We start from the raw sequence: 25,043 nt of genomic DNA, 5'->3' as shown, positions 1-25,043 counted from the left end.
ACTTAAATAAAAACCACCACCAAGCATACAGAATCTCAAGCATTCACATGCCCCCTGAAACATTTTGGAAGTCTAAGATTGGCTAGGAAGGTAAACATACAAGTTTTTATAGGTTTGCCTAACAACCCTCAAATAACTTTTATTTGATCTTGCTCACATTTAAGAAGGAACATACCTTCAACAGACCTCATCATGGAATCATTTTAGGGCATTTTAAATAATCATATCATTTATAAATATTAGAGCTGAACAAATTTTGCATTATATAATTAAAATTACTATAATTATACTTTTAGGACATCTGCTGACAAGAAAGGTTTTTTCAACACTAGTTACAAAATACTGTTTTGAGACCACTACAATGTGCCTAGACAAATTCATCTTTATGAGTTATATACATATTTATCAACAAATATGACTTTTAGAGAAATTGGTTAAATAGGTTACATCACAAACAAAGGACACCTAAGATTTGCCCTTCGAAAGAACTTTTTAAATAAGCCAATGATTGAATATTTGAACATCTGAAACAATTACTTTTCTATGTGGCAAATTCCAGCCTAATTACCTACCTCCTCCCTTCCTGTTTCCAATGACTAATTTTTGTTTTTAAAGATTTATGTTGGCTATGCAGCACAGCATGTGGGATCTCAGTTCCCTGACCAGGGATTGAACCCACACCCCCTGGAGTGGAAACAGTGAGTCTTAACCACTGGACCATCAGGGAAGTACTTCCAATGACTACTTTAACATGACTTTCATCTAAGGGTCTTCAGCTTTAAACAGGTTGGCTCTGACATCAATAATTCTTATAGAGATACGTACTCCATAAGCTTCTTGCTTTTTCTGGGGACCTAAATAAACATAGGCATACTTCAGTTTACTGAGCGTTGCAGATACTGCCTTTTTGAAAACAAATCGAAGGCTTGTGGCAACCCTATATCAACCAAGTCTATAGGTTGCCATTTCCCCATCATTTGCTCACTTTGTGTTTGTATCAATTTTGCTAATCTCACATTTTGAATTTTCTCATTTTCGTATTTGTTTTGGTGACCTGCAATCAGTGATCTTTGATGTTACTACTGTAATTGTTTTGGGGTGCCATGAACTTTGACAACATAAGATGACAACCTTAATAAATATATATTCTGATCACTCCACCAGTCGATCATTCCGTCTTCTTGCCTTTCCCCTGGCCTCCAAGACACAATATTAAGATTACGTCAGTTAATATCTCTAAAAGGATGCTAACGGTTCAAGTGAAAGCAAGTCACAGGTCTCTCATTTTATATCAAAAACTAGAAATAATTAAGCCTGGTGAGGAAAACATGTCAGAAGTCAAGATAGGCTGAAAGCTAGGCCTCTCGCACCAGTTAGCAAAGTTGTGCGTGCAAAGGAAAATTTCTTGAAAGAAATTAAAAGTGCTATTCCAGTGAACACATAAATGAAAAGGGAAACTGCCTTATGGCTGATATGAAGATCTTCCATGTGGACAGAAGATCAAACCAGCCACATTTAGCCAAAACATAATCCAGTGCAAGGGCCTAACTCTTTTCAATTCTGTGAAGGTCAAGAAGTGAGGGTGTTGCAGAAGAAAGCTTGAAAGTAGTAGAGGTTGGTTCATGAGGCTTATGGAAAGAAGCTGTCTCTATAACATAAAAATGCAAGATGAAGCAGCATATGCTGATGTAGAAGCTGTTAACAAGTTATCCAGAAGACCTAGGTTAAGATAATTAATGAAGGTGGCTACACCAAAACAATAAATTTTCCTATATTGGAAGATGCCACCTAGGAGTTTCATGGTAGAAAGAAGTCAATGACTGCTATCAAAGCTTCAAAGGACAGGCTGACTCTCTTATTAGGGGTTACTGCAATAGGTGACTTAAAGTTGAAACCAAAGCTTATTAGCATTCTGAAAACCTTTAGGACCCTTTAAAATTATGCTAGATTTACTCTGTCTGTGCTCTACAAATGGAAAAATAAAGCCTGGATGACATCTGTTTATAACATGATTTACTATTTAAAGCTCACTATTAAGACCTACTCCTCAGAACAGGATTCCTTTCAAAATATTAATGCTCATTAACAATGCACCTTTGTCACCAAAGAGCTCTGATGGTGATGTACAAGCAAGATTAATATTGTTTTCATGTCTGCGAACATAACATCCCATTCTGTAGGTCACAGATCAAAGAGTAATTTCAACTTTCAAGACTTACTATTTAAGAAATATATTTCACAAAGCTATATATAGCTGCCATAGGCAGTGAGTGCTCTGATAGGTGTGGATAAATTGAAAACCTTCTAGAAAGGACTCACCATCCTAGAAGCCATTAAGAACATTGTGAATCATGGTTAGAAGTCAAAATATCAACATACACCGGATTGGAAGAAGTTGATTCCAACCCTCATGGATGGTTCAAGACTTCAGTGGAGGAAGTAACCAAAGGTGTGATGGAAACAGCAAGAGAACTAAAATCGTAAGTGGAACCTAAAGCTGTGACTGAATTGCTCCAGCCTCATGATCTAACTTTTACAGATGAAGAGCTACTTTGTATAAATGAGTAAAGACAGTGGTTTCTTGACATGAACTCTACCCCTAGTGAAGATGCTGTGAAGACTGTTGAAATGGCAGCACAGGATTCAGAATATTACATAAACTTAGTTAACAAAGCAGGGTAATAAATGTGAGAGGACTGACTTCAATTTTGAAAGAAGTTCTACTTCTTTCAAACAGCATCACATGCTACAGAGAAATCGTTCATGAAAGGAAGACGCAGTCGATAAGGCAGACGTCATTACTGTCTTATTTTAAGAAATTGCCACAACCACCTCAGCCTTCACGCAGATCAGTCAACAGTCATCAACGTCAAGCTAAGATCCTCCACCAGCAAAGAGATGGTTAGCACTTTTAGCAATTAAGTATTTTTTTAAATTAAGGTGTACATATATATACATTTAAAGACATAATACTATTATACACAATAAATTACAGTATCATACAATATGTACATAACATTTACATGCACTAGGAAACCACCAAAAAATTCATGTGACTTGCTTTATCACAATATTTGCTTTATTGGAGGGGTCTGGATTTGCACCCACAATATCTTGGAGGTATGCCTATATAAGTTCATAAGCATTTTAAGATATTAATCATTTATTTTTTTTCTCAAAATGAAAAGTTTCTTATCATTTTATTTCATAGATAAAAGTCACATTAACATTCCTGGGAATAAACTTTATTACCAGGGTTTTAAAATGCATAAAAGATAAATGTAGTAGTACTTGCAGGTAAATAATGGAGATTGAGAGAAAAGGAATTCTTAGGAAAAATCCTATATCCTACCCAGAGCACCTCTTAAGCTCCCTCTGCTGGCTACCATTTAAATAAAGAAAAAACAAAACAAAACATTGTAAACCTCTTTTCCTTTGAGCAGTAATGGGAGAAACAGCCTGAAGCTGACAATGCTGTCGTTGAAATTGAAAGGAAAATTCTCCCTTAAGCAAGGGCAAGTCTAACTGCTGCTACCTTCCCTAATAAGGCTTTAGAATTTCCATACAGATTTGGGGGGTTGGGGGGAGGTGGGAGAGGCCACAACCAACTTAAAATAAGGAAAGTCATTACCAAGTTTGAATGTGTTAAGCACAAAATTGATATACAAAAATGCAAAAGCATTAAGTATAAAACAAATCAACTATAAACAATTATCATTAACACTAGGAAATTAATAATTTAAATACAGTTCACAAATTTCACTATAACAAAAAGCTTATAGCACACTATTTAATCTATTAGTTTCAATATTAAGGTTTATTTTCTTTTTCCTCCAGAGTGAGGTTAAGTAACACCTTAAATAATTTTCAGGATGTATAAATGAACATCCATTTGGAAAGAACATTACTGCTTAAAAGTGGCTATCTAAGAAATATTTTGCATGTAATAAATATATTCTATGTTTAGGTTAACAGGCACCATCTCGAGAGCAAAAAAGTTTTTTTTAACCAATAAATAAATTACATTCAAGAAAACAAAGTGTTTATATCTGAAGTATGATATATCCTTAAATGTTTTTCTTCATATATAGCACCCAAACTTCCAAACTGTCTAGAAAGTAGCTTCTAAAATATAACCCATACCTTAAGTCATAAAAAGGCAAAAAAAAAATCAATTTAAGACAAAACTTACAGTTTATATTATAATTCCCCATTCAATAAAATATCAATTGTCAATTTATTAAATGAACTGTAAATATGCAATGTTAGTGCTCAAATCTGAAATATATATTTTTAAAAGTCACTCTTTCTCAAAGTATTTAAAATATTGCATCTCTGGTGGCAAACCTGAAAACTATCGTTTTATTTCTCTGGTTTTCATACTTCCACTCCCAACCCTATCCTTTAATTCTTTAACAGCCAACCAGTCTGTTTACTTTTTTTTCTTTTTTGGAGTAAATACAATATATCCCAAACACAAACACTGACAATACTCCTTGGTAAACAAGGAAATCCCCAAAACAGTCCAAGCCTATAGCTTCACTCCCAAAGTGTGGCACAGGCTAAATGATAAGGAAAAAAACAATCAATGGCCCTTATTGATGCAATCAGAATGCTCCTGAGAGTCCACAACTGTTTTGAGAATTTGCTGATGTAATCCTGAAGAAACTTTCAACACATTCTGCAGACAAATATCAGAGAATAAGTCTTTGATTAATAATTTTTCTATTTATTTCTGCCAAGGCGACCGAAAACACGAAAGCCTTTTCATCAGAGAGGTTAGCATAGATGTCAATTTCCTTTTCCTGTTTCTCTGTTAAAAGAAAAAGGGAAAGCTTTAAACATAAAGGCAGTAGATTCAGTAATTTTTTAAAGTTTTCACTATTTCTTTAAATGACAATAAATACTATACATAATACTATGATGCATACTAAATGGTATAAAGTATCATGTTACTAAACTAAAATATTAAAATTATACAAAGGAGTTACTAAAATGCATGAACTTAATTCTAAGACTAAATAGAGACTGGATATATATTTCTATACACACAGTCTAACATTTCTGTAAGAATCTCAAATATTTCTTTCTTCTCAGTAGCATGAGCTCACTGTCTCAATCAAAATGAATTTCCTCACCCTAAATATGGTCCCTCCTGAACATCAATGGTGCCTTTATGAATATAATAAATTCTTCACCTTAGCCCCGCTACAGAAAATAAGACTAACCAACACTTATTTCTACTTTGCCCCAACTGATTACAAATGTAATCCAAGTTCATGGTAGAATTTTTTTTTAAATACAGAAAACTAAACTAGAAAAGAAAAACCACCTATTATCTCAAGCCAGCTAAAATCATATATAAATGTCTTTGTGGATTACAAATTACTTTTTCAGGTTCTACTATGATTCTACTTTTGTCTGGATTTTTTATTATGCTTTGATTTTTAATCAGTTAAACATGTATATAGCTTGCTTTTGTTGTTCAGTAGCTCCGTCGTGTCTGACTCTTTGTGACCCCATAGACTGAAGCATGCCAGGCTTCCCTGTCCTTCACCATCTCCCAGAGCTTGGTCAAACTTATGTCCATTGAGTCGGTGATGCCATCCAACCATCTCATCCTCTGTTGTCCCTTTCTCCTTCTGCCTTCAATCTTTCAGAGCATCAGTCTTTTCTAACTAGTCAGCTCTTCACGTTGGGAAAATATTAAGAATTTCAGCTTCAGCATCAGTCCTTCCAATGAATATTCAGGGTTGATTTCCTTTAGGATTGACTGGTTTGATCTCCTTGCTGGCCAAGGGATTCGCAAGAGTCTTCTCCAACACCACAGTTCAAAAACATCAATTCTTTGGTGTTCAGTCTTCTTTATGGTCCAACTCTCATATCTGAAAATGACTTGGAAAAATCACAGCTTTGACTATACGGAACTTTGTTTTTCTTGGCAAAAAAATGTCTCTGTTTTTTAATACGCTGCCCAGGTTTGTGAAAGTTTTTCATCTAAGGAGCAAGCATCTTTTAATTTCATCACTGCAGTCACCATGTACTGTGATTTTGGAGCCCAAGAAAATAAACTCTGTCACTGTTTCCATTGTTTCCCCATCTATTTGCCAAGATCTTAGTTTATGAATGTTGAGTTTTAAGTCTGATTTTCACTTTCCTCTTTCATCTTCAAGAGGCTCTTTAGTTCCTCTTCACTTTCTGCCATGAGGGTGCTGTCATTTGCATATCTTCAGTTCAGTTCAGTCGCTCAGTCGTGTCCGACTCTCTGCGACCCCATGAATCACAGCACGCCAGGCCTCCCTTTCCATCACCAACTCCCGGAGTTCACTCAAACTCATGTCCACAGAGTCGGTGATGCCATCCAGCCATCTCATTCTCCGTTGTCCCCTTCTCCTCCTGCCCCCAACCTTTCCCAGCATCAGAGTCTTTTCCAGTGAGTCAACTCATCACATGAGGTGGCCAAAGTATTGCAGTTTCAGCTTTAGCATCAGTCCTTCCAATGAACACCCAGGATTGATCTCCCTTAGAATGGACTGGTTGGATCTCCTTGAGGTACAAGGGACTCTCAAGAGTCTTCTCCAGCACCACAGTTAAAAGCATCAATTCTTCGGCGATCAGACTTCTTCATATCTTAGGTGATTGATATTTCTCCAGGAAGTCTTGATTCCAGCTTGTGAATCATTCAGCCTGGCATTTCACACGATGTACTCTGCATATGTTAAATAAGCAGGATGACAATATACAGCCTTGAAGTACTCCTTTCCGAATTTTGAACCAGTTCATTGTTCCATGTCCAGTTCTAACTGTTGCTTCTTAACCTGCATACAGGTTTCCCAGGAGGCAGGTAAGGTGGTCTGGTATTTTCATCTCTTGAAGAATTTTCCACAGTCTGCTGTGATCTAAACAGTCAAAGACTTTAGCGTAGTCAGTGAAGCAGAAGTAGATGTTTTTCTGGAATTCCATTGCTTTTTCTACAATCCAGTATATGCTGGCAATTTGATCTCTGGTCCCTCTGCCTTTTATAAACCCAGCTTGAATAACTGGATGTTCTCGGTTCACATACTATTGAAGCACAGACTGGAGGATTTTGAGCATTATCTTGCTAGCATGTGAAATGACTGCAATTGTGCGATAGTTTGAACATTCTTTGGTATTGCCTTTCTTTATGACTGGAATGAAAACTGACCATTTCCAGTCCTGTGGCCACTGCTGAGTTTTCCAAATTTGCTGGCACATTGAGTGCAGCACTTGAACAGCATTTATCTGATGCAACATCTTGGACTTCTGGTTTCAGGCATTATAAACTGACTTTCCACTGTGAAAAATTAGGATTTATTGCTGTCTCTTGCCATCGTACTCTTATCACATCTTCCCATTACAGTTATATTATCATTTTGATGAGATCAATATTGTGCTTACATTATTCATTACATAAATTATTTCACTTTTCCTGTACATTGTTTTCCCTGAAAAGATTCTCTTTCTTCATTTGCTTAGTTTTCATTACTAACTGAACCCAAATTCTCTCCTAGTTGGATAAATCTTTCAGACTGTTTACATATATCAACTTTATCTTCTTGAAGAAATTCTTCAAGAAAGTCTTCTGCTATACTCCAATCTGACATGGTTGCTTTCTAGGCCAACTGCACAGTTATCATGTTGAGATCTCTTGTCAACATCATGCTGGAGATTCTTCTCATCTCTCTGAGATGGACCCTGTGTTCTAAGTTCAGGATACATTCTTGGTTTACTTCTTCATTTTGATGCCATGTATCTTGCAGCAGCTTCCTGAGAAAGGGAGTATGGGTAGCAAATTTTTTGAGATCCTAAATATTAGAAAGTTTCTTGAGTGTTTCTTCACACTAGTTACTAGTGTGGTTAAGTAAAAGACCTGAAGATTTCCTCTTAGTATTTAAAGGCAAAATACTACATTCCAAATACTGGTGCCACTGCTAAGAAAATTCTATACCACTTTTTATAGTTATTTTTTAAGTTGTTGCTAATTACCTAAAATGAAATACACGATCTTAAATGTACAACTGGATGATCCACACCACAATCAAGATATGAAAACTTCTCATTCTCCTCTCCAGTCAATCCCTCCCCACCCTACAAGAAATATTTCACCACCACAGATTCATTTTGCCTGTTCTTGAACATATAAGTGGCATTGTGAATCATATAAGTGGCATTGTGTAGTATGTACTGTTTTGTGTCTAGCTTCTTTCATTCAACATGCTTTTGAAATTCACTGATGTTGCTCATACACAAGTAGTTTGTTCCTTGCTAGATAGTATTTCACTGTACCATTTTGATTATTTCCTTGGAACACTTGAAGGATTTTCCTTTTAACCAAAGAGAGATAATTTATGATGATATAATTTTGCATAATATCTTGTTTTTAACCATCCACTTAATTTGGTGGGGTATTTCAATACAGAAATTCAGTGTCCTTCAGGTTTGGGAAAATTACTCGAATTATTTCGTTGATGGCTTCCTTCTCCTTCATCTTCTATGTTCTTTTTCTGCAATGTCAATTATTTACATATGAGCACGTGACCTGCCTCTTGAGAAACCTGTATGCAGGTCAGGAAGCAACAGTTAGAACTGGACATGGAACAACAGACTGGTTCCAAATAGGAAAAGGTGTACGTCAAGGTTGTATATTGTCACCTTGCTTATTTAACTTATATGCAGAGTACATCATGAGGAACGCTGGGCTGGAAGAAGCACAAGCTGGAATCAAGATTGCCGGGAGAAATATCAATAACCTCAGATATGCAGATGACACCACCCTTATGGCAGAAAGTGAAGAGGAACTCAAAAGCCTCTTGATGAAAGTGAAAGAGGAGAGTGAAAAGATTGGCTTGAAGCTCAACATTCAGAAAACAAAGGTCATGGCATCTGGTCCCATCACTTCATGGGAAATAGATGGGGAAACAGTGGAAACAGTGTCAGACTTTATTTTTGGGGGCTCCAAAATCACTGCAGATGCTGATTGCAGCCATGAAATTAAAAGACGCTTGCTCCTTGGAAGGAAAGTTATGACCAACCTAGATAGTATATTAAAAAGCAGAGACATTACTTTGCCAACCAAGGTCCGTCTAGTCAAGGCAATGGTTTTTCCCGTGGTCATGTATGGATGTGATAGTTGGACTGTGAAGAAAGCTGATCACCGAAGAATCGATGCTTTTGAACTGTGGTGTTGGAGAAGACTCTTGAGAGTCCCTTATACTGCAAGGAGATCCAACCAGTCCATTCTAAAGGAGATCAATCCTGGATGTTCATTGGAGGGACTGATGCTAAAGCTGAAACTGCAATACTTTGGCCACCTCATGCGACGAGTTGACTCATTGGAAAAGAGTCTGATGCTGGGAAAGGTTGGGGGCGGGAGGAGAAGGGGACGACTGAGAATGAGATGGCTGGATGGCATCACCGACTCTGTGGACATGAGTTTGAGTGAACTCCGGGAGTTGGTGATGGACAGGGAGGCCTGGTGTGCTGTGATTCATGGGGTCGCGGAGAGTCGGACACGACTGAGTGACTGAACTGAACTGAACTGACCTGACCTCAAACTGGTCCTCTAAATTTCTTATGTTTCCTATTCTATTTTTAATCTCTTTTCCTATTGCTATACATTCTGGTACATTTATTCAATTTTGTCTATCAGATTTCTGTTAAAGTTTGACATTTTTGCAAATCATACAGACATATCTATATACATATACACATATATGATTCTCATTTTAAAGTTACATATTATGTGTATATATACATATGTATAAGATTCTCATTTTAAAGTTCATTTTCCAGGTACCTTTTTGACATCTTCAATTTCTTTTTAAGAAAAAGGAAATTCCTTTTTGTTTCATTACTACCACAACTTCTCTTACAAAGAATATTAATGGAAGTTGTGTTTTTTTTTCCACCCTGCAAAAACTCATCCAAGTTACTTTTTTTTTTCCGTTATGAAAGCCTGACTGGAGAACCCAATATTTACTATCTCTAATTTTCACTAACTTTCCATTTTGATAGCTCTGCCCTCAATGATGCCTGGTATTTCCGAGACCAGAAACTGAAACTCTCTTTTGCCTTATCTTTTATCAAAGGATGAACAGCCCTAGCAAGGTATTAAAAAAGACTTTCAAATAAAGTTTTTTAGCCTCACCTTCACCTCTATACTTCCAGACATAACTCGTGCAAAAAACTGCTGACCCTAAGATGTAAAACAAAAAAAAGTTTCTTTCTTAGCTTTTCTCAAAGGAGCTTACAATTCAGGTTTCTTGGGTCTACTAAGGAAGTTAATATTTTCCAGGATTTTGCTGCTTCTCCTATCCCCTTTCCTTGTGGAACTTTGCCCTTGAAAAACAAAGTCTCTTTCCTACTACTAGGGTTTGGGGAAAGCACAGAGTTAGATGTGTTTATTCAATCTACCATCTTTAACTTGAAGTCTACCTTAATTCTCTATGTTCATTAATAAGATATTCAAAATTGGCTAATAAATTTTAATCAGTGAAAATGTCGCTCTTACATTACTAATATCCAGAATAATCATACCCTCACATATAAAAAAAATGAAGACTTATTTTAAACCAATCAAAAATTAAGTTTAATGATTGGCTTTTATGATAATGTTGTTACCTAGATGTCTAAAAAGATTTCCTTTCATTCTTCTATTTTTTTCAAAATATACAAAATAAAGTCAATTAAAAATGTGCTTTTAGACACATTGTAAGGTTTTCCTTATTAAAATAAAGGTAAAGCTTGCTTCAAATTCTTTAAGCGTTCTATGATCAGGGAAAAATACTGAATTTATGTGGCTACTAAACAATAAGAAGCACATCAAAGAAGTTATTCTAAAATATATAGACATTTTAAATGTTCATATTTCCCACCAGTATTATATTTAGAAAACATGGTGTGCCTTCAGGGACTGTAAGAACAGCCCAAGAGCAAAATCCAGCCTGCAACCTGTTTTTATAAAGTCTTACTGGAATACAGCCATGCCCATTCATTTACATATTTTCTATGGCTGCCTTCCAGACACAATGACAGAGCAGAGTGGCTTTGACAGAGACTTTATAGCCCAGAAAGCCTAAAATATTATCTGGCTTTTTACATAAAAAGCTTGCTGACTGCCCCTGTTCCTGACCTACATTAAAAGATTCCATTTTATTATACAAAAATTGCTTTGAGGTCTTCATTGTTTGTAGTAAAAGTATATCTTACTCTTGAAACAGCTTTCTTAAAACTTTTCTATAACAAACTAAAAATATCTGAAAAAAATGTATAGCCAAATAAATGCTTCTGTTTTCAAGTTAACACAAAAGATTCAAACCTGCACAGTGAGTACCAGAACTAGAGAGTCTTCATTTCCCCAAAGAAAAGACTGTCGTTATCTATTTTCTCATCTCCTCTGACCCACCAACAGAAGCATTCCTTTTCCATTCTTTGGGTTATGTTCCCTTTACTTCAACTGTAAAGAATGTTCTGTTTTCTGGGCCAAGCAGTATTTTCCTTTTCTCTTTTTTCTCTGTTAGACTTTCCTTTACCTAGTTTCCCTTTTGAAACAGTATTTGGCATATATTTTCTGGTCACCCCATTATTAAAAAAGCACATTCAGACTGAGAAGAAAACTCAAACTCTCTGGAAAATCAGCATAATAGAAGAAAAGAGAATAAGTAGTAAAATTAGCCAAGGAATTAAGGAGTATCTAAGTACAGTCTTCACAGAATATAGTCAAAGACATTATTAACCTTAATCCTTTAGCCATATGATATTAAGAAATCTTTAACCTTGATAAAAGCTATAAAGATGAAGTTATTTACACTAACAGTAGTAATTTTATTCAGATAGAAACACACAAAACAGAGAGAAATGGTGAACAGGTAAGAAATTCTCAATGTCTAAAATATATTTACGGATGAATACCTGAATACTTAAGACTGAATGCCTGAAAAAGCAAAGCGTAGCTCACAAATAACATAAGAAATTATAAACACATTTTACTGAAGATGAAATTATTCTAACAGAGGTTTTTTTGATGTCTAATAACATTGTTATTTATTTTTAATTAAAGTATAGTTGATTTACTTGATAGAGATTTTAGAAGAATTATAGAAAGCAACTATCTTTTTCATTTAATTACTGGCTTGAAATTATGGGCATATGGGGGTTCTTTTTAATTTGTGTAATTTAAAAAATCTTCCACAATAAAGGTTTTTTAACAGATAAGAATCAAAGAAAAAGAAGCTGAAGTTTAAGTTGATGGTTAAAAACATCATGGTTGATGGTTACTGGTAGGCACACTACTTATCCAAAGAAAAGAGAAAATCTATAAGGAGAATATGAATATGTTTTAGACAAAGAAGAATTCACCTTACTATCCAAGAAGAATTCACCTTAGCTTTTGGATACTGAAGAACACTGAATATTCACACTGAAGAACACTTTCAATAGTAAATTTTTAAAACTCACAGTATAACAGTTTGAAATAAATCTTAGCAGAATTTAGATTTATCTTTTAAAAAAGTATAACCATTTTAACAGACTTATTCAGGATGTCATACACAAATTATTGTCTCTGAACTTTACTATCATCAGTTTATAGGAAAGTGAATTTACCTAACTTAAGCCTTTATTTTTCCAATAAGAATTAAATTTATGGATTAAAAAAAAAAACACAAGTATCTACCTGAGAGAAAATGCTTTTACAAACTAAAATATAAGTCGGAATTTTAAATCCAGGAGTTAAATGCTTACCAAATACTTTCTTCACTACTATCTAATTAAGATCTTAGAAAACTTTAATACTCGGGGGGAAAAAAAACTGCTTGGATTTACTCATACCTCTTTCTTCCTCATGTTTTTTGGCAGATGCACTTTTAGGTCTTCCTCTTCCTCGTCTGATATGATCTGAATGGCTGTTACTTCGAGACCTCTTTCTGTTTTCTAAATCTTTATTTACTGTAGAATTAATCTTCTCTCGCCTAACTCTCTCTGTTCGCCTCCTCTTGGCCTCATGCTTGTTTTCTGTATGGATGAATAAAAGTGATATATTTTAGGGCTTAAGCAAGAACTGTTTGCCCATGTTCACACTGCTTTCTTCTTTTTCTTTCTAAATAGCGCTAGAGTTTGCTGCCTGGCATATTTTATAAAATTACATCCATAACATCTATGCCCTTCAAACCCATGCAGAAAAAAAAAAAAAGAAACAACAGAATTCAAATCCATGTTAACATATAAGGTAGGAGGAATATTAGAAAACAAGTATCTCTATTTGATATTCAGTTCAGTTCAGTTCAGTTCAGTCGCTCAGTCGTGTCCGACTCTCCGCGACCCCATGAATCACAGCACGCCAGGCCCCCCTGTCCATCACCAACTCCCGGAGTACACTCAAACTCATGTCGATATTCAGCCCCTGTAAATTCACACAATTCCAAGGCAACCTTTCTGCCTTTTTCCTTTTCTGTTTCTAAGCTAAAAATGGTGAAGTATTAAAAAGGAAAATAATAAATATTCCATTCCTTTTTTCCCCCTACCCAAATCACAGATTGAAATATATAAAATACACAGAAGTAAAACTGACCTTAGCTATACTATATTAATGTTATGGAAAAAACCAACAGACAGTATCTAAGGAAAACATAAAAACACTAGGGAAGTAAGCAGTTTTCACTTTAGTTACAGATAAGGTCATTTCTGACATTCTAAGAGCATATTTATCCCAATTAGAATCCAATAGGGGAACTTTACTCAACATGGTGATTTAATTAACGCAAGGAGCCACTCCTTCTCACTCCAAACAAATTAAAAGGTTGGGTAAGACAAACAATAAATTTAATACATACCTGACTTTAAAAGAAAGAAAATTCCTCAAATGCCTAAAATAATGGTGGTAAAGGGGCAAAACAAATAAGAAAATTCGTATCCCAAACACTAAAGGGAAAAATTAAAAGGCTATATAAATTAAGTATGCTCAATAGGCTACTATAAAGTAAAATAAATTTAAGTAAAATATTAATAGTTATTTCCAAATATCATATCCTTAGAAAATTAGTTAATTCCAGGTCTCAAATGAGAAATACACCAGATAATTCAAGAACATTTAGTTATTCCAGATTGTAAGAAAGTTATTAGTTTAACAAATAATTTGCAAGGAATAAAAAAGAAAATAATAGAGTCAAAAGAGGTATCACCCATATACAATGTGAGGACCTTATTTGGAATCTGTTTTTAAAAACCACTTATAAGAAACCTGAAAATTTCAACACCAGTTGGATATTTGGTATTACAGAATTAGTGTTATTTTTTTATTGCATGTAAGTTTTTAAAAAGTATTTATTTATATTTGGCTGTGCCAGGTCTTAGCTGCAGCATGTGGGATCTAGATCTCTGACCAGGGACTGAACCCAGGCCCCCCTCCATTGGGAGCATGGAGTCCTAGCCACTGGACCATCAGGGAAGGACCTGTGCTTCAGCTTTTAAAGGTCCACCTTTCAGAAACATATAATGAAATATTTATAATTGCAATTATATAAGATTTGCTTTAAAATGATATACAAGACAAGAAATGGATGTGGATGTGACAGTGCATGCTTGGAATTTCTCAAAAAAATAAAAAATTGATTTGATACAGTTCCATTTATTATGGCATCTAGTATTACTGCTAAAGGCAGAAAGCTTATTATTTTAGTGATTTTTAAAACAATTTTAAATGAGGCTTGAAACTTCTAATCCAATTCTAAAAATATAAAGAAATACTATGTTATTTTAAAAAATAGGAAATTAACATGTGATTCCAGTATTATCTGAAGTATAGATTTTGTTCAAATTTCACATTTTTTATGCAGGTCCACTATTGGTTTTCATACCTAATTCAAGATTTCATATTGTATTTATTGGATTGACCAGTTTCAGCTACATGCAATTCTGGTAACTTCTCTTTTCATCTTTATTCTTTACAAATATTTTCTAATTTTTCTTGTTACGGCTTCTTAGATATACCCATCATTTAAAAGTGGGTATTTAATTTCCACAAATATGGGGTTTTTAAAGTATTTTTTATATTAATTTCTCATTTAAATGCTTTCTTCTGCACAATCACCCTGTGTTTTTTCAGTCTTTTAACTTTCTTGAGGCTTTCAATGGGTAAGACAAAGATCTCTCTTGGTTAATGTCACACTGCACTTGAAAATATGTGGGCTATTTTCAAGTATCTTTTAATGTTCATTTCTAACACAATTCCACAGTTACAAGAGAATAACAGACTCTGTTTGATTTCAATACTTTTAGATGAAATTTTTGCACCTTGTTTTATGTCCCTGGATATGTTCCAGGGTCTCCTGGTGTATAGTCTATAGGAACTTCAATAGAATTTGTACCCTGCTGTTGTGTGAAAATTGTGTAAATCTTAATTATGTTGAATTGGCTCATAAGGCTGTCTACTATATCCTTCTACTTTCTATTCATTCTATTAATTTTTGAGACTTTGATAGAGAAACTCCACCTAAAAAATATTAATTTATCTACTTAAAAAGTAATTGTAATACATATTGGAACTGTATGTAACTTTGATCTGTATTTTCCAAGTCTCCAATAAATCTGTTATCATACTTTCATAATACAAAATATTTTTTTAAAAGTTTAAATAAAATATAAGAATTAAAAGTTGAAAGAAATAGTAACTGGTAAATCTCTTTACAGTATGCCTTTTAGAGCTTAACACTGAATTTAAGTTTGCTCTTTCAGCTACCCACTCATCTCTGCAAACTTATTCACAGACAACTTCTGAGTTTCTCACCTCCCATTCATCCATCATGTCATTCCAGTATAGTTCCCAACCCAATGAAAAGGATCATCAAGAACAAAAACCTCTGTCAGCAAATCTGACACCTCTCTTTAATCATCTTAATTACCATTTCTCAAAAATTCAAGAGGACTACTCTTTCCCTTGAAATTAATTTCCTTGATTTTTCAGGTTCTCCAGGCTCCCCTTCATACCAGCCATTCCTTTTTTATCTCCTCTGGGGTCTTCTCCTCCCTGAAGATTCTTTTCCTTCTCTAATATTAAAGTCCTACCTGACAGCTTCACTTGTATGACTCACAAGCATTTCAAAAGTGCCCCAAAAAATAACTCTTGATTTTCCCTCCTCCAACCTTCATTATAATAGTAAACAGCACCAACAGTTACAAAAGCCAAATAACCTAGTCATTTGTGACTCAGATTGTTTCTTCCATCATCACAAAAGTCCACAGGTACTCTGTGCAAAATATATCCACAATTTCCTCATTTCTCCCACTTCTGTGGGCAACATCCAAACCAAATGAATATATTCCCTAAACAGCTGTCAAAATTACCTTTAAGAAAAAACCAGACTGTGTAAGTTCCTTTTCTAAAATCTTTCATTAGGTTTTTCACTTTATTTAGAATAAAGTCAAATTTCCTGACAAAAGACTACAAGTCCCACTATAAGACCTGACTTTCACCTCTCACCCATCTCATTTCATACCACTAGCCATTTTGTTCACTACTCTCCAGACATGTCTTCCTCTAAAATAAGTTCCTTCCTCCTCTTGAGGCTCTGCATTTGCTAATTCTTCTGCTTAGAGCTCTCTTCCCAACACTCTTCATGAGACAGGCTATACTTCCTTCAGATGTCAATTCACAGGTCACTCCAAGTCTCCAAGCCCAAGTTACTTTCTTCTTCTACTATTACTATAGTCTGTTTTTTATTTACGTATATGCTCAATATGTCTCCCCCATCAAAGTATAAGCTCTACAAAAGTTGGGACACTTTGTTTGTCTGCCTCATTCACAGAAACTAGAACATTACCTACACATGTTAAGTGGTGCTAAACAAAATTAGACTGAGTACATGCATTTATCTCACTATGTTCTCAAAAATTCTACTGAAATGCAAATAAACATGGGTAAAAGGAAAAAGGAAAATAAATCAGCAGGGCTTGAAACAGGAAATAGTGCTATTAGCAATCTGAAATTACAGAATTCCAGCAAACTGACAGATTCTGATTAAGTAACCAGAAAAGAAGAAACTAAAATTCAAAATAAGACTATGAGATGGCTCCTACAGAAGGGGTAGCTGTTCTTCCCAAAGCCACTCCCAAGATAGGACAAAAAGTATAGTAAGGAAGAGTAGGCCACAGAGTGATCATCAGAATAACTCTAGAACTACTGTAGAACAGTTGGGACTATGTATACAAAGCAACTGACATAAAGAAATAAAGCTTTTCAGAACCAAGCAATGTTCAAGGGAACTTTGAACTTCCATATCATAGAACTATGAAAGGGGTTCCCAGGTGGTGCTAGTGGTAAAGAATACAACTGCAATGTAGGAGACGCTGGAGCCTTTGGTTCAATCCCTGGGTCAGGAAGATCTCCTGGAGGAGGCAATGGCAATCCACTCCAGTACTCTTGACTGGAGAATCCCATGGACAGAGAAGCCTGGGGGGCCACAGTCCATAGTGTCACAAAGAGCTGGACACAACTGAGCAGGCACACACATTAGAAATAAGAAATAAACAACAAAAAAAAGTAGTTCCTCATAAAAAACACTATAAAAGATTTCAAATTCTGCGTCAGAATTGTGCCTTTCTTATTTTGGCAATCATGGATTTCAACAGCATCTCCCAGCCTACCTAATTTACATCTAAAAGTCTGCTTCTTCCAATTATACAGAACCTCGAACCTTACCTTCTTCTAAATACACACTAAAAATAAACTTCTTCCAATTATACACTAAAAAGACGATGTCAAAATGGACCTTCAAAACAGTGTAAGATTTTCCTGGCGGTCAGGTGGTTAGGAATCCACCTGCCAATGAAGGGGACACAGGTTCAATCCCTGGTCTGGGAAGAGCCACATGCCATGTGCAGCAACAAAGATCCAGTGCAATCAAAAATGAATGAATGAATAAACAAAATTTTTTTTAAGTGTAGGATATTCATGCAAGTTATCTACACTGATAAACCAAGGCCTTCATTTACAAGTATCAACAGATAATTAAGGATTATCAGCTATTTGAGGAAAATAAAAAGAGTGAGAGAGAAGGAACAAGATAAAACATGAGTAACAGGGAGCTTCCTGGTGGCCTACTGGTTAGGATTCTGGGCTTTCACTGCTGAGGCCCAGGTTAAATCCCTGGTCAAGGCTAAAAAAAGACAACAACAACCAAAAAAAAACCCATAAGGAACAAAGGTATTTCAGGAAACAAAAACATCTTAAAATATTTCAGATTCCTTCAGAGGGTATTATATCATTAACATTCTTTTGCAGAAACAGAAAACTCCATCCTAATCATATGGAATCTCAAAACCCCATATAGAAAGACAAACTTGGAACAGAACAAATCAGAACACACTTCCTGATTTCAAAACTTTTCCTAACAAAACTGCAGTAATCAAAAAAATATGATATTGCGTTACCAGAGGCAAACAGACCAACAGAATAAAATATCCAGAAATAAATCCATGGAAAAATGGTTTTCAGGAACAGTAGCCATGAAAAAACAGAACTTGCAACAAATGGTAACTGGGAAAACTGGATATCCAGAGGCAAAAAAATGAAAGTGGACCCTTATACTACCTACAAGAATTAACTCAAAATGGATTGAAGACCTACTATAACAGCTAAAACCATAAAATGCTTAGGGGAAGGAAAAAAAACAGGAGAAAAGCTTCATGACAGTGGATTTGCCAGTGATTTTTTGGATAGGACACCAAAAATATAGGCAACAAAATAAAAACTAGACAACTTGGATTTCATTTAAAATTTAAAACCTTATGTATGTCAAAAGGACACTATCAACAAAACAGAAAGGCAACTCATGAAATTGAACAAAAACCATATTTGCAAAAGTGTATCAGGTAAGGAATTAACATCCAGAATAAAAAGAACTTCCACAATTCAACAACGAAAAAAAGGTCAAAGAACTTCAACGAACATTTCTCCAAAAATAGACAAACGGCCAATAAACACATGAAAAAATGTTCAACATCACCAATCAGAAGGGAAATGCAAATTAAAATCACAACATGACATCACTTCAATCCCATTGGATGGCTATTAGGAAAAGCACATAAAATAACAAGTGTTGCTGAGGATGTGGAGAAATTGGAAACTGTTTGCACTGCTGGTGGTAAAGAAAAACAGTGAAAACACCATGACACTTCCTCAGAAAATTAAAACAGAATTACTATATGATCCAGCATTTCCCCATACAGGCATATATCCAAAAGAAATGAAAGAAGGGCACTGAGCAGTATTTGGACACACATGTTCACAGCAGTATTTTTCATAATACCCAAAAGGAGAATGCAACTCAAGTGCCCATCAATGCATTAGGAGATAAACAAAATGTGGTATGTACATACAATCAAATATTATTCAAGAAGGAAAGTCTGACACATGTTACAACATGGATAGACTCTGAAGACATTATGCTCCATGACACAAAAGAGCAAATATTGTACGATTCCACATAAGAGGATAACTACAGTAGTCAAATTCAAATTCACAGGCACACAAAGAACAGAGGCGGTCTGGGGCGAGATATGGGGATGGGAGGAAAATGGGGAGTTACTGTTTCATGTGTATGGAGTTTCAGTTTGGGAAGATGAAAAGAGTTCTGAAAAAGGATAATGGTAATAATTAAGCACATGATAATGAATGTATTTAATGCCACTAACCTATACAATTTAAAATGATTAAAATACTAAATTTTACAATAAAAGATATGAAAAAATAAGATTCAATGAAAAAGAAGAAATTAAAAATCAAAATGAACTGCTAATAACAAAGTGCAAAAGACAAGTTAAATAAGGGACTTCCCTGATGGTTCAGTGGTTAAGAATCCACCTTCCAATGCAGGGGATGCAGGTTCGATCCCTTGTCAAGGAACTATAATTCCACATGACAGGACAACTAAGCCTGAGCATCACAAATAGAGAGCAGCTCATGTGCCACAGCTAAGACCCAATGCAGCCAAAAAGATGCATTTTTTTTTTTAAAGACAAATAATGGACATGTCTGAACACAGAATTCAGGCATGTCCATTATGAGAAAAGAAAAACACTGAAATTTCCTGGAACAAAACAAAGACAGAATATATGACAATAAGGGAAGAGAAATACAGGAAAGATCTAAGAAATCTAATACTCATCTAGAATATAATTTGTAATTATGTACCCAATATTCATTCTCCCCCTCTTAAGAATAGAATCTTGCTCTGGTCAAGAGGGAAATGTGCCCAGTTAAAATATACACATTCAAAGATTCTCCTGTAGGTGAAGAGGCCATGAAACTTAGTCCTGACCAATGACATATAAGTGGAACTGGATAAGGTTTCCAGAAAGTTTTTTTTTTTTTTTTAAGGAGCATGATCCCTAGGTTGGGACGATCCCCTGGAAGAGGGCATGGCAATCCACTCCAGTATTCTTGCCTGGAGAATCCCCATGAACAGAGAAGCCTGATGGGCCACAGTCCATGAGGTCGCAAAGAGTCGGACATGACTGAGCAACTAAGCACAGCACGTGGCTGCTTTGTCCTTCTGTCTGTGTCTGTCTCTCTTCTTTCTGCTTAGAATACTTATGGGATGCCTGGATGTACAACAATTACTTTGTAACAATGAGCACAAACTAACTGGTTCCAAATTGGGAAAGGAGCACTCAAGGATGTACACTGTCATCCTGCTTTTTAACTTACATGCAGAGTACATCATGTGAAATGTTGGGCTGGATGAATCATAAACTGGAAGCAAGATTGCCAGGAGAAATATCAACAACCTCAGATATGTAGATGATATCACTCTAGTGGCAGAAAATGAAGAGGAAGTAAAGAACTTCTTGATGAGGGTGAAAGAGGAGAGTGAAGTTGGCTTGAAATACAACATCCGAAAAACTAAGATCGTGGTATCCAGTCCCACCACTTCATGGCAAATACAAGGGGAAAAAGTGGAAGCAATATTTTATTTTCATGGGCTCCAAAATCACTGTGGACAGTGACTGCAGCCATGAAATTAAAAGATGCTTGCTCCTTGAAAGGAAAGCTATGACAAATCTACAGGGCATTAAAAAGCAGAGACATCACTTTGCCAACAAAGGCCCATATAGTCAAAGCTACAGTTGTTCCAGTAGTTATGGATGTGAGAGATGGACCATAAAGAAGGTTGAGTCAAATAATTGATGCTTTTGAGTTGTGGTGCTTGAGGAGTCCCCTGGACTACAAGCAGATCAAACCAGTTAATCCTAAAGGAAATTAACCCTGAATATTCACTGGAAGGACTGATGCTAAAGCTGAAGTTCCAATACTTTGGCCACCTGATGCAAAGAGCCGACTCACTGGAAAAGACCCTGATGCTGAGAAAGACTGAAGAAAAAAAGAGAAGGAGGCAGTAGAGGATGAGACGGTTAGATAGCATCATCAACTTAATGGACATGAATTTGAGCAAACTCTGGGAGAATAGTGTAGGACAGGAGTCTGGTGTGCTGTATTCTATGGGATCACAAAGAGTTGGGCACGACTTAGTGACAACAACAATGAAAGTCACATCTTCTCAAGAAAGGGAAGCACTTAGGTCCTTGGGGACAACCCTGAACAGTCCTGTACAGTGGTCCCTTGGTATCAATGAGGGTTTTAGAACCCCCAACAGATACCAAAATCTGTAGATGTTCAAGTATCTTATATAAATGGTATATTATTTGCACGAAACCTACACACATCTACCTGTATAGTCTGTCATTTCTAAACATAATAACTAATACAATATAAATGCTACATAAATACCAGGGCACAGCAAATTCAAGTTTTGCTTTTTGGAACTTTTTGGAATTTTCTCCCCTGAATATTTTCAACCCATGGTTGAGTGAACCTGCAAACATGGAAACCCACAGATGCAGAGGGCCAACTGTAATGCCAACTTCATTTTTTCTTCACTAAAGGAAAAGTAAACTATTCATCCAATCCAGTGCCAGCCAGGTTTTCTGTGGATGGTGATCATGACAACAATTATCCAATAAGCATGCCAGAAAAGAAAGAGAATGGGGGGAAAGAAATAGGTAAAAATTTCCCTAAGCTGAAGATTTGAGCCTTCAGATGAAAAGGACTTACTGAGTAATAAGGAAGAATGACAATGACATTTAAGTGTGAGTACAAAGTAAAGGTGATTTGTGAGTACAAATCAGAAGATTGTACTTCTTGATATAACTGCTTCTTAGCAGGAAAGCAATGACAAACCTAGACAGTGTGTTGAAAAGCAGAGACATTACTCAGCTGACAAAGGTCCATATAGTCAAGGCTATGGTCTTCCTAGTGGTCATGTAAGTTCTCAGAGCTGGACTGTAAAGAAGGCACAATGCCAAAGAACTGATGCCTTCAAACTGTGGTGCTGGAGAAGTGAAGTGAAGTGAAGTGGCTCAGTCGTGTCCGACTCTTTGCGACCCAGTGGACTGTAGCCTACCAGGCTCCTCCGTCCATGGGATTTTCCAGGCAAGAGGAGTGGAGTGGGTTGCCATTTCCTTCTCCAGGGGATCTTCCCGACCCAGGGATCAAACTCGGGTCTCCCGCATTGTAGGCAGACTCCTTACCGTCTGAGCCACCGGAGAAGGCTTCTGGAAATCCCTTGGACAGCAAGGATATCAAACCAGTCAGTCTTAAGGGAGATCAACCCTGAATATTCACTGGAAGGAATGATGCTGAAACTGAAGCTCCAGTATTTTGGCCATCTGACACAAACGGACAACTCATTGGAAAAGTCCCTCAAGGGAAAAATCTTTCCCTCATTGGGAAAGATTGAGGGCAGAAGGAGAAAAGTGCGTCAGAGAATGAGATGGCTGGACAGCATCACTGATGCAATGAACATGAACTTGGGCAAACTCCAGGAGATCGTGAGAGACAGGGAGGCCTGGTGTGCTGCAGTTCATGTGTGGCAAAGAGTTGGACATGACTAGGCTACTGAACAACACAAAGTAAAGGTACTCTCTCCAATGGAAGATAGGAAATGTACCACCACGTATCTTTCATGAAAATTTTTTCAGGTCTAAAACAATTTTTAGAAAATTAATTCCAGAAATAAAAACACACGGGTTTTCTTAAAAGTATTGTAAGAAAAATTGAGATTATCCTTGCAGCACAACAGAAAGAAATTTTAGTATGACAGCTGTGCTGTGGACCTAAAATCAGGATTGTAAGGAACGATTTTTCTGAAATAACAATAACAAATCTTCACTGTCAAGTAATTCAGAGTAAGGATAACTTACTACTGAATTAATGTTGAGTGACTCTGGATTTCTAAAAGGTACTGGTGATAATCATTTCTCCATTTTTCTTCCTTAACAAAAGTGAGTATGCAATCTGTAGATTTTGCTTACTTATCAGCCTTTCCCTGTGAACTTAGAGAATAATTTAAAAATTGGGTTTAATATTTCTATCCCGTTGTTCCTTCCCCCAGTAGAAAATGGGGAGGTTGTTGCTTAACCTAAAGCTTGCACTCACTGAGAAATTAACAGTTAAATAATGAGCTATCCCAATATCTTATTGTTTTAAGTCTTTTTCTTACCTTTAGAGGAAGTCTTCTATAAACTAGTATCTCATTTGGATTTTTGAGTTTATTTTTTCTTTACAGTTTTTATAATACAAAAAATATAAAGGAAAAAGGTATATCCATTGCTATTAAGTGCAAAATAGCACTCTTGATGCAGTAAACCATCCAGAACACCCATGTGGAAAACCAAAATTAAAGATTTGGAAGAAACTGAGTTTATTCTCACCAAAACCTATCTGTCAGTATTATCTTTACAGGTATATATTATCCATTTTCATTTCTCCTATAACTTCTCTGGTAATTAAAACTGAAATTTTCTAGATGCTATTGACAACATTCATTAGAACTTGATAAAACTGGGGAGATTAGTTAAAAAAATTATACTCATCTCAATTCCCTATACATAATGGACTAGCCAAGGCAAATCTTACTTTTAAGAAATTTAATTGTAAAAATTAGTATTTATATACCTATAACAAATCAAGCTTTCTTTACATTCAGTTCAGTTCAGTTGCTCAGTCGTGTCCTACTCTTTGTGACCCCATGGACTGCAGCACATCAGGCCTCCCTGTTCATCACCAACTCCCGGAGTTTACCCAAACTCACATCCATTGAGTCAGTGATGCCATCCAACCATCTCATCCTCTGTTGTCCCCTTCTCCTCCTGCCTTCAGTCCTTCCCAGCATCAGGGTCTTTTCAAATGAGTCAGTCCTTCGCATCAGGTGGCCAAAGTATTGGAGCTTCAGCTTCAACATCAGTCCTTCCAAAGAACACTCAGGACTGATTTCCTTTAGGATGGACTGGTTGGATCTCCTTGCAGTCCAAGGGACTCTGAGTCTTCTCCAACACCACAGTTCAAAAGCATCAATTCTTCAATACTCAGCTTTTTATATAGTCCAACTCTCACATCCATACATGACTACTTGAAAAACCATAGCTTTGACTAGATAGACTTTTGGTGGCAAAGTAATATCTCTGCTTTGCAAGGCTGTCAAGGTTGGTCCTAACTTTCCTTCCAAGGAGTAAGCATCTTTTAATTTCATGGCTGCAGTCACCATCTGCAGTGATTTTGGAGCCCAAAAAAATAGTCTGCCACTGTTCCACATCTATTTGCCATGAATTGATGGGACCGGATGCCATGATCTTAAGTTTTCTGAATGTTGAGCGTTAAGCCAACTTTTTCACTCTCCTCTGTCACTTTCATCAAGAGGCTCTTTAGTTCTTCTTCTCTTTCTGCCATAAGGGTGGTGTCATCTGCATATCTGAGGTTATTGATATTTTCCCGGCAATCTTGATTCCAGCTTGGGCTTCATCCAGCCCAGCATTTCTCATGATATACTCTGCATATAAGTCAAATAAGCAGGGTGACAATATACAGCCTTGACGTATTCCTTTCCCTATTTGGAACCAGTCTGTTCCATGTCCTGCATACATGGAACAACTGTTGCTAACAGTTGCTTCCTGACCTGCATACAGATTTCTCA

At 36.1% G+C, this 25,043-nt stretch overlaps 1 protein-coding gene across 1 annotated transcript in view; it reads right to left on the bottom strand.

The window, feature by feature from the left end:
- Positions 1-3,057: 3,057 nt before the first annotated feature.
- HDIP1 (HDAC and MIER1 interacting protein 1) overlaps positions 3,058-25,043 on the bottom strand; it is a 34,402-nt gene continuing 12,416 nt past the window's right edge. The window contains exons 3-4 of the mRNA XM_055412862.2: positions 12,850-13,032; positions 3,058-4,813 (exon numbers count right to left, since the gene is read on the bottom strand). Of these exons, the coding sequence (XP_055268837.1) occupies positions 4,695-4,813; positions 12,850-13,032 (302 nt within the window). The 3' untranslated portion in view covers positions 3,058-4,694. The remainder of the gene's footprint in view (positions 4,814-12,849; positions 13,033-25,043) is intronic.

The sequence above is a fragment of the Moschus berezovskii genome, chromosome 22, assembly GCF_049115385.1.
Source record: "Moschus berezovskii isolate FMDL1 chromosome 22, NW_MosBer_1.0, whole genome shotgun sequence".
In the NCBI taxonomy this organism is placed as follows: Eukaryota; Metazoa; Chordata; class Mammalia; order Artiodactyla; family Moschidae; genus Moschus; species Moschus berezovskii.
Note: the sequence above shows the minus strand (reverse complement) of the source record. Positions and strands in the feature narration are given on the sequence as shown.